The sequence below is a fragment of the Colobus angolensis genome, unplaced genomic scaffold, assembly GCF_000951035.1.
Source record: "Colobus angolensis palliatus isolate OR3802 unplaced genomic scaffold, Cang.pa_1.0 Scaffold162, whole genome shotgun sequence".
NCBI lineage: Eukaryota > Metazoa > Chordata > Mammalia > Primates > Cercopithecidae > Colobus > Colobus angolensis.
Window position 1 is genome coordinate 7,104,929 of NW_012114733.1, and position 16,299 is coordinate 7,121,227.

The 16,299-nt window shown below is 34.9% G+C and overlaps 1 protein-coding gene across 3 annotated transcripts in view; it reads left to right on the plus strand.

Annotated features, from left to right (window-relative positions):
• RFX3 (regulatory factor X, 3 (influences HLA class II expression)) overlaps positions 1-16,299 on the plus strand; it is a 303,708-nt gene that overhangs the window by 125,157 nt on the left and 162,252 nt on the right. For all 3 annotated transcript variants that reach the window (XM_011937352.1, XM_011937351.1, XM_011937353.1), the window contains one exon: positions 3,899-4,023. In XM_011937352.1, the coding sequence (XP_011792742.1) occupies positions 3,907-4,023 (117 nt within the window). In that variant the 5' untranslated portion in view covers positions 3,899-3,906. The remainder of the gene's footprint in view (positions 1-3,898; positions 4,024-16,299) is intronic.

Below are 16,299 nucleotides of genomic sequence, written 5' to 3' on the forward strand. Positions count from 1 at the left end.
AACTATAGGTCCTCTAGTAATACTCGTTAGGCACGAATTTTGTGTAGTAAAAAATACTGTCATTCGCAAACATTTTTGGTCATTTCTGTAGTCTTTATGGTAGAATAAAGAGGAAGAGGTACAGACTGGGTTCTTAATTTGTGTATTCTCTCCACAAATTTTGAGAACTATAGGTCCTCTAGTAATACTCGTTAGGCACGAATTTTGTGTAGTAAAAAATACTGTCATTCGCAAACATTTTTGGTCATTTCTGTAGTCTTAGTGCTAGTTCAAAGGTGTGTATGTGTGTGTGCGTGTGTGTTTGGAGATCAGTACTACGTTTAAATAAACCACCATTTGTGATATTTCACATAAAAATCTGGATTCTCAGCTTCTTTTGGAAAATGGAAGGAAGTTTCCCACATACGAGCTGGAGCTGAACATTAGCTAACCCATCTAGGAGAATTAGACACTGAATTTATCACTTTCCTTTTATTTTGTAAACCTCTAGTCACTTTTGCTCTCTATGCCTGAGGTTCCTCATCTGTAAATGCAAATTATGGTCATACCAACTGCATTGGGTTGTTAACACGGATTAATTTTTGAATTAATAAATATATCAAGCACTTAAAATAATTCTTAGCATATGTTAAACAATCAATGCTAGTTGTTACTGCTATGCCTTTTGTATGTGCAAGGTTTATTGTGCTGCTTTAGGGTTTGACTAACAAAAGAATGAGAAAATAATCACTTAGAACGATGCCAATGTCAAAGTGTAGAAAGAAAATTAAGCACAGATTCAAAGTGAAAAAGCCCAGTCCCAAGTCTACTCCTGTCACCTTGAACAAGTCTCTTAATTTCTCTGGGTTTTAGTGTCCTCATTTATAAAAAAGACAAATACATGTGTTGTCTGTCTTTAGAGGTCTGTTTCTGAAATTGAATATGATTGAAGGTTTTGGGGGAAAATTACAAGAAGTCATGCTGTGACAAAAGATGCCAAGAGGGGTTAATTTTCTCCTTGAAAAACTGAATACTCTTTCAAAAATTTCTTAGTGAAACTTAATGTTCACTATACTTCATATAGATTTAAATTATGATACAGTGTTTTTCTTATGCTACCAGTTAAACACTGTTTCTCTTGCTCCATTCCTCCAGGAAAGAAAATTAGAAATCTGGTCTTTGCTCAATAACAAGGAAATTTATATTCGTTTCATTGAATGCATAAGTAGTAAAAGGGGATGTCAAGGCCAGGAAGCCAGAGAAAGCATTCTTGTTAGAGTAAACAATGCAAAATTTACTCCTATGTTGGCAGGTGAGGCAAAACTGAGAAATGTAGCATGTTTAATTGTGAATGAGAGAAAGTACATGTCTTTGTTTACAAATCTCACTTACATGATAGTAGTCTCCCCCATCTTTCAACTGTATTAAATGTTATGGATTTAGGGCTATCTTTGTATAAGACTATAATCGAATTTTGATTTTAGTACCATATTATATGATACACAAAATTAGTTAACTTGATTCTTTGGCTAAGTTTAGGTTATATCAGTTGGCTTTTGGATATACATTAATTGTTTTAGATCACCAGTTTTTTTTTTTAATTATACTTTAAGTTCTAGGGTACATGTGCACAACATGCAGGTTTGTTACATATGTATAGATGTCCCCTCCCCCAATCCCACAACAGGCCCTGGTGTGTGATGTTTCCCTTCCTGTGTCCAAGTGTTTTCATTGTTCAGTTCCCACCTATGAGTGAGAACATGTGGTGTTTGGTTTTTTGTCCTTGCGATAGTTTGCTGAGAATGATGGTTTCCAGCTGCATCCATGTCCCTACAAAGGACATGAACTCATCCTTTTTTATGACTGCATAGTATTACATGGTGTATATGTGCCACATATTCCTAATCCACTCTGTCATTGATGGACATTTGGGTTGGTTCCAAGTCTTTGCTATTGTGAATAGTGCTGCAGTAAACATATGTGTGCATGTGTCTTTATAGCACCATGATTTCTAATCCTTTGGGTATAGACCCAGTAATGGGATTGCTGGGTCAAATGGTATTTTTAGTTTTAGATCCTTGAGGAGTCGCCACACTGTCTCCCACAATGGTTGAACTAGTTTACAGTCCCACCAACAGTGTAAAAGTGTTCCTGTTTCTCCACATCCTCTCTGGTACCTCTTGTTTCCTGACTTTTTAATGATCGCCATTCTGACTTGTGTGAGATGGTATCTCATTGTGTTTTTGATTTGCATTTCTCTGATGGCCAGTGATGATGAGTATTTTTTCATGTGTCTCTTGGCTGCATAAATGTCTTCTTTTGAGAAGTGTCTGTTCATATCCTTCGCCCACTTTTTGATGGGGTTTTTTTTTCTTGTAAATTTGTTTGAGTTCTTTGTAGATTCTGGGTATTAGCCCTTTGTCAGATGAGCAGATTGCAAAAATTTTTTCCCATTCTGTAGGTTGGTTGCCTGTTCACTCTGATGGCAGTTTCTCTTGCTGTGCAAAGGCTCTTTAGTTTAATTAGATCCCATTTGTCAATTTTGGCTTTTGTTGCCATTGCTTTTGGTGTTTTAGACATGAAGTCCTTGCCCATGCGTATGTCCTAAATGGTATTGCCTAGGTTTTCTTCTAGGGTTTTTATGGTTTTAGGTCTAACATTTAAGTCTTTAATCCATCTTGAATTAATTTCTGTGTAAAGTGTAAGGAAGGGATCCAGTTTCAGCTTTCTACACATGGCTAGCCAGTTTTCCCAGCACCATTTATTAAATAGGGAATTCTTTCCCCATTTCTTGCTTTTGTCAGGTTTGTCAAAGATCAGATGGTTGTAGATGTGTGGTATTATTTCTGAGGGCTCTGTTCTGTTCCATTGGTCTATATCTCTGTTTTGGTACCAGTACCATGCTGTTTTGGTTACTGTAGCCTTGTAGTATAGTTTGAAGTCACGTAGTGTGATGCCTCCAGCTTTGTTCTTTTGGCTTAGGATTGACTTGGCAATGCGGGCCCTTTTTTGGTTCCATATGAACTTTAAAGTAGTTTTTTCCAATAATGTGAAGAAAGTCATTGGTAGCTTGATGGGGATGGCATTAAATCTATAAATAACCTTGGGCAGTATGGCCATTTTCACGATATTGATTCTTCCTATCCATGAGCATGGAATGTTCTTCCATTTGTTTGTATCCTCTTTTATTTCACTGAGCAGTGGTTTATAATTCTCCTTGAAGAGGTCCTTCACATCCCTTTAAGTTGAATCCTAGGTATTTTATTCTCTTTGAAGCAGTTGTGAATGGGAATTCACTCATGATTTGACTCTCTGTTTGTTTTAAGTTGGAAAGGACCTTAGAAATAATTTACTCTAAATTATGCTCTGGTGACATCCTGACAGCCTATAAAAGTGTCTAGAAAGTAGAATTCATGACATTTACATCAAACAAAACCGGAATGGGGAGTCGAATATAGTCCATAGAAGGCCAATTTCCAAATCTATGTCTTTTATCTTCTGATATGCTCTCCCAGGTGGCTTATTGGGAGTTTTATCTTCTGATATGCTCTCCCAGGTGCCTTATTGGCTTATAAGAGCATTTTGACATAATTTTGGATGATAGTTTATAAAGGGATTTAAACAATTTATAACAGATGAGATAGAAGGTAGCTTTCAATGAAATTTAACCCAGATAGTCTCAGGATAAGAGGTGCTAATGGGAATTTTTTTAAAGAACATGGATTAGTAATTTTCTGTATTTATTAAGTGGTCAAAATGACTATACACATATGTGCATGGACTGTCATGGTAGTATGTTGGGATAAGAGGCATAAGAGTTAAAAGTTAGTTATAGTATAGGATTTTAAGAACAATTGTAAGGAAGTTAGTCATGGAGGAGTAACATTTTAAACTTTAATTTCATTTTAATCTGTTTCAGAGACCATCATGCAGACATCAGAGACTGGGTCAGACACAGGCTCGACAGTGACCTTACAAACTTCGGTGGCTAGTCAAGCAGCAGTGCCTACACAGGTGGTACAGCAAGTACCAGTACAACAACAGGTAAGGAGCTGCTGCTCTTAGAAAAGATGCTGTTACTTTCATTATGTTGGCTGTCCAACATACCTGTATCCAAAGATTATTTGGACTTTACTGTCTTGCTATGATAGGCATACTTCAGTTTTTAGGTTCATTCAGCAAATGTTTCTTGAGCATTTCTTGGATATGCCAGGTTCTTTCTGTGCTAGGCTATAGGGATACAAAAATGAATACTTAAGTTATAATCTCTATTCTCAAACAGCCTGTCTTGACTCCTAAAGCGAGTTATTTTTTCTGACATGACCACCCAAAGTTTTCTCCTTCTCTTCTCTCCCCATTGTTTGTCACAACTTTCTATTTCTTTCATATTGAAATGTCAGCAATATTATTCTTTATTTAGTTGGCTCACAGTAGTACTTAATAGGATGTATGTACCTTCCAGGCAGGGATTTTGCCTTTGTGGTATTTTAGAAAGTGCCTTGGCATTAGGTAACTGATAAATACTGTTGAATGAAAATAGAATAATCTTAAAGGTCTGGAGATCTGACTCATGCCATTTAAAAGTTGGAAGCAAATTTATCATCAGATATTTACTACAGGTCTTATTCATATGCAGGGCAGTTGACTTGTTTTGGAAAGATAACTGACAAAGTAATGCTGTTCATGTATGTGGATTGTGAACACACTGGCCTGTGATTTCTTCTAAAGAGTGGTGAGAACATAAGTGAGAAAGATCATATGTCATATAACATTATCTTGAGATTCAAGATTAGCCTATAATTTCTTAGTATTAAAGAGACTCTTTAGCAAACATTGCTCTTACAATTATAAATAAGTGGTTAGGGAGAAGGATATAGATGGGTTATAGATGATGAAGGACATTTTTGTAAATGATAGACACAAGGTTATATTCTTTACAGGATATAGAATTGGGTTGGTCAGGGAGTGCAGTGGAATCGTACAGAAGTCATTGGCTTTTGGGATAAGAAAAGACATCTGAAATAATCGTTTTGTGTTTTGTTCTTTTTGTTTGTTTGTTTGTTTTTTGAGATGGGAGTCTTGCTGTCTCCCAGGTTGGAGTGCAGTGGCACGATCTCGGCTCACTGCAAGCTCTGCCTCCCGGGTTCACCCCATTCTTCTGCCTCAGCCTCCCAAGTAGCTGGGACTACAGGGGCCCGCCACCACACCCGGCTAATTTTTTGTATTTTTAGTAGAGATGGGGTTTCACTGTGTTAACTAGAATAGTCTCGATCTCCTGACCTCATGATCTGCCTGTCTCAGCCTCCCAAAGTGCTGGGATTACAAGCATGAACCACCGCACCCAGCCATTTTGTGTTTTGTTTAGACATTAAAAAAAAAAAAATCTTACCATACTCTACCATATATACATACACATCTTTCCCATCCCACAAGCTCCCAGTTTATTCGATTGAACTATATGTAGTTTTGATCTTCATACAATGTTACATGTTTCAATCTATTGCTTATGTTTCATTTATTTCTTTTAAACATATTCTGTCTTTTTTAAAATTACAGATCCAGAGGATACATATGCAGGTTTACTTTATGGATAAATTACATAATGGTGGGGTTTGGGCTTCTAGGGTACCCATTACCCAAATGGCGAACATTGTACCCAATCGGTAATTTTTCAACACTTATCCCCTTCACACCCTCTCTCCTTTTAGAGTCCCCAGTATCTATTATTGTCATCTGTATGTCCATGTGTACCCATTGTTTAGTGCCCACATTGTTGGTTATGTTTTTATCTTTTTGTATATTTTTTAACCATTAAAAATGAGTCTTCAAAATGGTGATTTAAAAGGCTCTGCTATTATTAATGCCATCACCAATTTTAAGACTCCAAACCTTCTTGAGAAAGGGATAGCTTATGTCATGTCATCCAAAGAGCAAGTAAAGAACAATGCAGACATTGTTGTAACTAATTTTAAAAAGGTAACAGTTATCTTTTTAAAGGCAATGTTGAACATTTAACTCACTCTGGTTTTCATCTCTATGGAAGAATGGTTTTGAGAGAGTGCCTATCACTAACAAGAGTGTGATGAAAATAGTGTTCCTATCTCCAGAAGGTGCCTTCTGTAAACATGAAAAAAGTTTTCTTTTTATTGAATTTCTATATTATCAAATATTTACACCAGGTCTTAATAGGTCATATAATAGTGTAAAGAGTCAAAAAATTTCGCAAGCTTTGTTATTTTAAAAATATGGTCTTTAACCTCCCCTGTTCTCCCGCAAACCACTCCTCATAGGCAACTACACTGACTTCTTTAAACTTGTTATTTTGATATTTACTTCCATTTACTTAAAGATAGTATACATATTTTACTGCATCTTGAATTTTTAGTTTTAAGCATTTTAAGCATTATCTTAGCATGCCCTTCTTTTGGTCCCTAACACACAAACACACAACCTGACCCACCCACCCACCCTTCAGATTCCTCATGTTCTTGACAGATCGAACCATGTTTTTTTTATGTACAAAAACAATAATTTCATATGTCTCAATCTATGTTATGTTTTAATTTTAGTAAATAAGTATTCAGCGCTTATACTACCATGATATAGAAATGCTTTTCAAATCCAGCCTTGTAGTAAGCAGTGATTATCTTCCTTTCCCGTAAAACTCATTTATTTTTCTTAGATTTAATGATTGTGTTTCTTCTGGTTTGCATGATTGCCATGGACAAGCCAAACACCAGTCTGATTTCTGATCTTTTTTATGTGGTTTATGTGATTTTTTTTTTCTCTGAAACTTTGTAGAACATTTGAAATTCCAGTTTTATGAACTTTTTGATGATGTGCATTGATGCGGGCCTATTTTCAAATACTGTGCTACAACCTTGATGGGCCATTTCAGTCTGGACATTCATGCTTTTTCATTTCTGGGAGACTTTATTCAGTTTTTTTCATTTATGATTCCCTCCCCCTCTGTTTTCTTGTGTTTTTCACTTTCTGGACTTTTTTTGTTTTATTTTCAATTTCATTGTTCAGCCTTTCTATTATTTTTAAATTCTATCAGTTTTTTTTTTTTTAATTTTCAAGAACTTTAAAAAAATTCCTGTGTGTTCCTTTTCGTAATATTATGTTTTATTTCATGGTTTTCTTTTTCCTCTCTGAAGATACTAATTTTTTTAAGTTGTTGAATTTTTTTTTCTCTTTATCTTGTCTGTTTCTTTTAAGGTACCCTGTTCTGTTTTCTTTTGTTTTTAACTATGTCTCTGTCTTTCATATTAACAGCTTTTCTCTGATGTCTGATAATCTGTGGGTGTTTATCTATGTTTTAAAATGTGGGTATAAGATGCTGATTTGAATGCATGAGTGAGTCTTATTGACTTCAAAATGGGGTCATCTCACTGACGAGGCTTTTTAATTAAGAACCCTCTGATGTTCAGTATCTTTGTTTTTCCTTTTTGGCTGGTCAATTTTTTTAAGAAGACTTGTCCAACTTCCTGCCTAGTGGGGGAATGCTTGGCTGCCTGGGAGCTGAGTTGGGGAAAGAGTTGCATATTTATTGCACTAATTTAATTAATCTTTCTCTTTTTTCATGTGGTATTACCCGTGCTTGGTATTCTTCAATGCAGAGATTAAACCAAAGAACAAACTCTAAACATTTTACTTAAGTTAGGGAAGGCCAGTCACCTTACTGCATAGGGGTTGGTAGAGGGAGCCTGATTGCTTCTTAAATAGAATCACATTTTATATTAAATACATATATTAAAAACAAAAAATTGGATTTCTGTCAGAAGTGGAAAATCAGTGTCACTAACCATAAATAGAAGATTATACATATACACCCTCACCACCTGCCCCCCCAACACTTCATTCTTGACCTCATAAAAAATAATCTTGTGTACACCTGGACCACACTTTGGAAAAAACATTATACTGTACCATATGGCTCACCCCCAGCAGGCATATTTTTCAGTTCCTCAAGTTAGCTTTTTCTTCTGGGACATTCAAGGCAGGTGATACCTTATATTCCTTTACACCAAGCAAAGAAGGTGAGAACTCTCATTTTCTTTTTGTCAACAAAGTGTTTTATTTCACACAGGTTTTTGTTGTGATATTTACCTGGAGACCCTTGTTATGTTGTCCTCCCAGAATTATTTGAAAGCCTGTTTTTCTTCTTTGTCATTATTTTTCTTTTTTTTCTTAAGTAGAACAGTGTTAGGTTTAAGCTCCCCAGTGTATTCCAGCGGTATCCCTGTGGATGTAAATTGTCTATAACTGACAAGATTAGTGCTGTAATTCCTTACTCCTCTGACATGCCTATAATGTTTGAATTGTTAATGTGCTGCTGTTTTCTTGGGTTTGCAAACTATAGTAAAATCCTTTAAAAGTTTCTAGCTTTTGTTACTGACCCATAATACTGAACGTAATAAATAGCAATCATGATATTGATGTCAAAGGTAGTTACTTCTATTGATTCAAGTTTTCATTGTAACTTTGCTTTTCCGATTTTGACATAAAGAGAAAGTTTATAGAAAGTTTAACAAACTATAGGCAATTTTTAAAAATCACTACTAATTGCTTTCACGGCAATAACTTTATCATATATATAATTCTAATTATCAGGGTTTCTTGATGGTTGTAATGACATACTACTTAGAATACGGCAAACAGAAGTGAAGATGTTAAATAATAGAATATTCTCTTGGATCAAATTTTGATCAAAAGTATCTTAAGTGAATTTGTTAGTTTGGGGAGCTATGCCCAAGATAGTGCACTCCATCATTCTTGTCTTTATCCTTCTTTTCTGTTCAGGATCAAGAGATTTGCTTTCTGTGAATCCTAGCATTGATGGACATGAATAGAATTCTTTTCATCTGAGACCATTATTTCATATAAGCAGCTGAAACAAAGGCTTTTTTTTTCTGGTTTGCTCTTATTTGGGACTTGATTCCCATTGGCTTGGTTCCCTGAGGGGGACAGTGTTCTCATAATTAAGATTGTGGCAGACATCCTAAAAGATGGAGTTACATTTTAAAATGAATTCCAAATAAATGTCTTTAAAAAAAAAAAGACAATGATTTTAGCTCTTGGAAAGATTTATTTTTAGAACCAGAACTGCAAAATTTTGGTATCTAATATAAAGAAATAAGGTGTTTTGAAGGACCGTGCTGATTTACAATGGAAACAAATCTTGCTGTACCAATCTAATATTAAGGCCCTTTGGTTGAACATCTCTACTGAATATTTATAAAAATGAGAGCTGTACTATTTAAGTAGTTGAGTAATAGTATGCTTTGATTCTCTATTAAGTAATTTAAAAAATTTTTTTTTTATCCAGAGTTAGATCATCATGATCAGTTCTAGATACCATGTTCTAAGAGGAATGTGCCAGGCACTATGCTAAATGCTGGGGTTTCTAAGGAAATTTGAGATGGTATTTGATGGGTAGGAAGCCAGCTTTTGAAGAAAATACAAGTTTGATGGAATTGGATACAAAGTGCTTAGGAGCAAAGATGGAAGATTGTCTTTGGGAGTGAGGGTCAGTAATGTGACACCAAGGATGTGACTCTTGAGCTGCATGCTGAAGGAAAAGTTGGAATTCACAAGAAAAACAAACTGGTAGAAGGTATCTCTGGTGAAGGAAAGCATGAAAGATTTCGAGTGAAATAAGGCAATCTGTAAAGGTGAGTGGTAGAGGAACCTGGGAAGTGAGGGATATGGAACAGTGTTGCACAAGAGCCTCTTTGCAGAAGGTTGAATCAGATGACTTGGTCCCTAGCATTTTCATTTTCTTCCTACTCAGTTGACTTATTTCATTAGGTGTTCCCCCACTGCCAGTTTTCCTGATAGAGACATCTGTACTTGCCTACTACATTTCCTTTTTGTATGTTCAGTTCTTAATCCTATGAAATTCGGATTCTACCCATCGAACTGTTGAAACGTGTGCACTTCTGAGCAAGCTAAATCCAACGTTATTCTCTAGGATCTTTCTGGATTTTTCTTTGACACTTGATACTATTGACTATTATCTCTCTTTTCTTCCATGGCTTCTGGGCTTCCTCTTGTATTTCTTTGAGGACTACTTCATAAAGGGAAGCAGATTTTGTGGAAACTGACTGGGCTTTATAGTTGGAAGGTATAAATTCAAATTCTGACTCTAGCCCTTTTTACTTACATGACTGGGCAACTTATTGGCTTTTCTGAAACTCAAGTTTTCTTATCTATAAAATAGTTGTAACAATATCTTGTTCATTTTTAGCTAAAAATATTAAATAATACTTCTATTAAAATATTTAGGGTAGTAAATAAGCCTTTAATACATTTATTATTTTTTACTATTATTATTTTCATTGTCATTATTAATAGTAGTAATAGTAGTAGAATTCATGATCTAATAAAAAAATTAGGAGTTTTTAAACTCCCTTTTTTGTAACATTGGCTTTTGGCCACTTTCTCTTTGTTCTCACTTTCAAGTAACTTATCCTCTGTAGCTATTTTAGTCTTCAAACCAGTGCTGCTTTCATTTTCTTTACTAGGCAAGAACTTTTCTTCCTCCTTCCTTGTATTGGACTGGATTATGAGTCGGGGACACTCAGACTCCAGATCAAAACCAACATCAACTTCATCTGATCTGCAGGGGTGGTGGTGGTGTCTTTCACTTTGAATAGGCACCCAGTGTAGTTATCAGTCATTTGAAAAAATGCCGGAAGATTTATCAATAAAGATACCTCCACCATTTTATCTACCTCATAAAATATAATAGTTTTGGATCAAGTGTGGCATTGTGATAGGGTAGAAGACTTTAGGAAATTAGGGTGGAAATAATATATTATTATTTTAGATGACCTTATTGGAATTTGAGTTTCTAGTTAGAAGAGGCTTAAACTATTCCTGTAGTGCAGCTATTCCCAAGGATGTCCCAGAGTTGAATTGCAAGGAGTTTTCTTTTCTTTCTTTATTTTTATTTATTTATTTATTTTTTGAGACAGGCTGGAGTGTAGTTACGCGATCTCGACTCACTGCAACCTCTGCCTGCTGGGTTCAAGTGATTCTCCTGCCTCAGACTCTTGAGTAGCTGGGATTACAGGTGCATACTACCATGCCCAGCTAATTTTTGTACTTTTAGTAGAGACGGGGTTTCGCCATGTTGGCCAGGCTGGTCTTGAACTCCTGACCTCAGGTGATCTGCCTGTCTTCGCCTCCCAAAGTTCTCAGATTACAGGCATGAGCCACTGCACCCAGCAAGGAGTTTTCTTCAACAAATCACTTACTGTGTAACACTATGTATAGACTTACATTAGTTGATTCCATAGTTTTGTTCTTAGAGACATATAATTTCTTTCCTATTAATATCTAATTTGTCTATCAAACTATCAATTTTAACATTAGTACTTTTTTTGCTGGGAAAATTCAATGTGTCCTATAAAATGTTTTACATGAGTAGAAAATAGAAAACTTTAGGATAACTGGCACCTGCACTTAGATATAATTTGAATAGTTTGCAACATAATTTAAACAGAACACCTACCCTTTTGCCCCAGCAAATTAGAGGAATTATTTATGTGTGCTAAAAATACACCCTCATTCTAACAGATCACAATGTATGGCTGAGTCTGTTTGTCATCAGTGTGTGAAAGAAAGGGAAACTTTAAGGTCCAAATCAAATTTGTCATTTATAGTATGAACTGGTCGAGGAAGTTTCCCCAGAGGGACTGACTTTTAAGCTAAGGTTTGAGGAATAGAGGTAACAGTGAGGGAATAAAAGGGAGTGTTTATTCAGGGAAGTGTGTGTATGAAGACCTGGCACAAGAGAGGAGCTGGTGGGTTTGTGGAGTTGAAACAGAGTCTATATTGCTGGGGGAGAGCGTGGGAGGGGTGAGTGGTAAGAGTTGAAGTAGAGTGTTAGGTGGCACCTGAACAGGTGTCTTGGTATCTTCAGCTTATGAATGATATTTCAGTCTGTACTATAAGGTATTTAAGTTTTCAATAATAGCTATCATTTTGAATTTACCTACCATTTTACTTCTGTCAGAAGTCCAGTTGAAACAATGGATCATAGTAATAGAAGCTACCATCTACTGAGCATCTTACTATGTGCCATTCCCTATGCTTAATGCACGGCTCATTATTTCTCAAGCTTAAAACAACCCTATAAGGTAATTGGTATTATCTGCCTTTTATGGATGAGGAAACTTGGCCTAAAGGAATTTAAATAACTTGTTTTGGATAAACAAGTCATATCTTATGTTTGGTCTTGACAGCCTGTGCTTGTATTTGAGAGGTATACTCCAAGGCAGTAATTATAAAATGAATGTGTGTGAGCTTGATGTTACATTGCTTTCAGGAGTGGGGCACATATTATCTGTTTAGCAAATGATTCTTTTTTTCAAAGGCTCTTTCATGAAACCAGTAAATACTTGGCCAGTAGTAAATGCTCAGTATGAATTGGAGAAATATACTAAATAATGGAAACACTGAGGTATTCTGATAGCATCATTGTGTATGTGGAAGGGAAAGGACTTGGGCCTTCCTTGCTAGTTTCCACTTGCCCCTGATAGCAGCTCTTGATATGCCTTTGTGGAACCTCTAGGGATTTATGGAATACAGTTTGAGAATCATCTCTCCTGGATTCTTCTGTAGCCAAATGAATTGGTCATCAAAAAATTTCACCGTCTATATCAAATTGAACCATTATATCAGAGGGTTAATTTAATGGAACACTTCCTTTCCTGTCCCTGAAAAATAAGTATTGTACCTTTTTTAAAATGCAGGGCTGATTTTAGAAATAGATGCACAAGTTATGCCTTTTTATTTTCTTTGAAAATGAGTGTTGAAAGTTTTACATATCTTCTAGAATTTATCAGGCTTTCCACTTACCAGAAACCCCCATCCCCATGCAGAACATTCTCTCCCTGCCCGAAACAAAACAAAACAAAACAAAACAAAACTTGTGTTGACATCAGTCAAACCATTTCTGAAAATACTCTAATGGTTCATTTTCCTTACAGCCCTTATGAACTGACAGGCTTTCTATTTAGAGCAAACTGGAGCCACTCTCTTTGTCCTGGCTGCCTAGTAGCTCATTGCTAAGTCTTAAGTCTAATATTTTAACTAATATACCTTGCTTTAGCCCTCTTTTTTGGCCAAGTCATTCTCAAGTCACCTGACTTCATGAGCTCTCAAGCTCTACTTCCAGAGATAAAGCAGTCAGATGAATTAAACAAGATAAACTGTTAAGTGCTATAAGCCCTCTGACAGCAGTACTAAACGTGGCAGCTGCATGGCAAAGAATGTAATATACTTTACGTCAAGATGGATTAATTTTAGCTCTATCAATCACTATGCATTATCAAGAAGTGTCACAAGCAAAAGTAGTAAAGCAAAGAAGAGCACCCAGGATATAAAGGACTATTTGAGCAAAATAACTAGCAAATTTTAAAAAGTGATCCTTGAACCTCCTATGCCCTATCTAAACTCAGACTCTAAGTATGAACATCAATAAATATAGAACGTTAAAAAAAGAGGGAAAAGTGGTAAAATCCATGTAGTAAAATGTTAGCATCCGAGTAATCTGTGGAAAGGAGTGTTTTGTATAATTCTTGCAATTTTTCTGGACATCTGAAGTTGTATTAAAAGAAGAACATCTTAAAATAAATAATTTTGCCAATCTGAAATAAGTTTAAAAAGTGACAATATGAACTACTAATAAATTATAGTCAATAGACATAGGTATTTATGTAGTATTTTATCTTTAAATAAATGAAAACTGAAAGTTTGCCTTTTATATTCTAAGCAATATGAGCTCTTTAAAAAAGTATCCAGTTTAAACCACTTTATTGTCACCTAGAAAAGCATCTAGAGAAAAATAAATTCTGAGGTTTTGCCTGATTTTCTCTACATTTCCCATCAACTCTTGTCTTGATAATTACTATCAAGAAAATAAATTTGTCTGAAAAATATATAAAACAGATGATAATTAAGAATTACACGTACTCTAAAGGACTATTTTTAAAACAGGTCTGTATAAGGAATTAGTGGTACAATTGGACTACTTCACAAACCTCATTGCTAGAAAATACAAACTAAATGATTCTCAAGAAAAAGACAAAAGCATTAAAAATTAGAAATTAGATACTAAACTCAAAAATTATAATTTGCCAGTTTGTGGCTTTGCTTTTTGTTTTAATTAGTAGGATATATATCCTAGTAGACTGAAGTCCCGCAGTTTCCACCCCAATCTCTAAGAAAACCTAGATTAATTAAATCAACTGATCAGCATTTTTTAAAAACAGTTAAACTCACCCAAATTCATATTATGATTGCCTATTAATTATTGAATGTGGGGCAGAACACAGATTTTTAGATTAAATACAAAGGTACAACTTTTCATCATTTTATAATTTTCTTAAATGTTGCTTTAAAATATTATCTTTTATTTCTGTAAAATATAGTTTTAACAGGTGACTTTTAAAAGTAAGCCTCAGGCCAAGTGTAGTGGCATGTGCCTGTAGTCCCAACTACTTGGGAGGCTTAGGCAGGAAGATCACTGGAGCCCAGGAGTTGAAAACTGCTGTGAGCTATGATCACCACTGCATCTCTAGCCTGAGTGACAGATTGAAGGGGGACACAGGAGATAGAATGGAATCTGTTTTTCCCCTAACATATAGTAAATTTATATATTAACCTCAAAGTGTCAAATGGAGAAAAATGGAACGTTCTCCAGTTGAAAAAACAAACAAACAAACAAACCAACAAAAAAGGCTCAAAACTGAAAGTAGTAATATATATAACTTTTTATTTCTGGTTTACAGATTGGTCAAGCTGTTTCTCGTAAATCTACTTATCTATCCAAGGATATGATTTTTCATGATTCTTTTTTCTCTGTCTTCCTTTATTACTTGGTGTTTCTGGGTTATTAAATGTTGATAGCTTTGGATCCTATTAAATCTGTGCTTTTTATTAGTAGTAATTTCAGCTATTTATAAATAGTAGGATTAAAGAAGAGAAATCAAGGAAAATATATTAATTAAGAAAGTATGAAGAACAGAATTATATTATTAAATTAAAATGCTTATGAATATAATTAGGTTTAAAGACGCATTGTCCCATTTGTGAATCTCAAGTTAACTTTGTATCTCATCATTAGCAGAATTAAACCATAATACAGATTTACATGTTTCTTCTTGTTTGTAAACATATCTATAAAATCTGTATGTTGAATTGATAGAGCAAAATTATTTGTGAAGTTTTTTGGAAAGTGGTACTAAATAAATTAATTTTACTTTGAACAAGCCTAAGCTTCAGATCCCAGTGATAATCTTTTTATAGATTTTTTTTCTTATGGGACTGATAAGATCATCAATTACAGTCCTATTTATGACCATTAATAACATAATAATTCTATGAAAAGCCTTTTTACCAATAATATTTGGAATTTTTTTTTGGTCTCTGTTTTGGGCTTATTTTCAAGGCTTTTCCTTGAATTTGAGGTTCCCTTGACTTTGAGGGTTTGTTGCCTATGGGTTCATCGATTTGGTAGACAGTCACAATATTTAAAACTCGTGATTATGCCTAATTTTCCCAAGCACTTTTAGAAATACATTTTGAAAAATGGAGTGTTTCTTTAATTTAATTAGATATTTAAAATATCTAATTTTTAAGATATCTATATTAGATATAAAAATAGCAAAGCAAAAGTGCGTCAGAGAAGTTGAAAAACTTTATCATGGGAAAAAAGGGATCTAGAGAAGCTAGTGTAATAAAACAAATTCATACTCTTTAAATTTATAGCTCAGTATAAAAATGTTCAGTATAAAAATAGCATTACTCACAATGCTAATTAATTAGATGGTTATTAACTAATTGTGTTAAATCTAAGTAGACAATTTATTTCACGTGGAAAATATTGTTAATGTTTGAGCTTAAATTATATTTCTGTCTTTGTTTTGGTTGGTAGTACTTCAAGTTAGCATTCAGTTAATGTGGTTTTTGTCCTGTTTCTTATGAAGCAGTAATAATATTGCCCTAAAATGTTAGAGATATGAACTAAAGGGATAGTGACTTGAATATGATCTAATGGGATACAGGTGAATCAGAATCCCAGGTCTGCCACTTATAAGCTATATGGTGTTAAGCAAATCACTTCAACCTCCTTTAGCTCTACTTTTTATAATACTGGTTGAGCATCTGTTATGAGCCATGAACCTGTTTGGTGCTGTGATATAAAGAACTTTGATGGGCCGGGCGCGGTGGCTCAAGCCTGTAATTCCAGCACTTTGGGAGGCCGAGACGGGCGGATCACGAGGTCAGGAGATGGAGACCATCCTG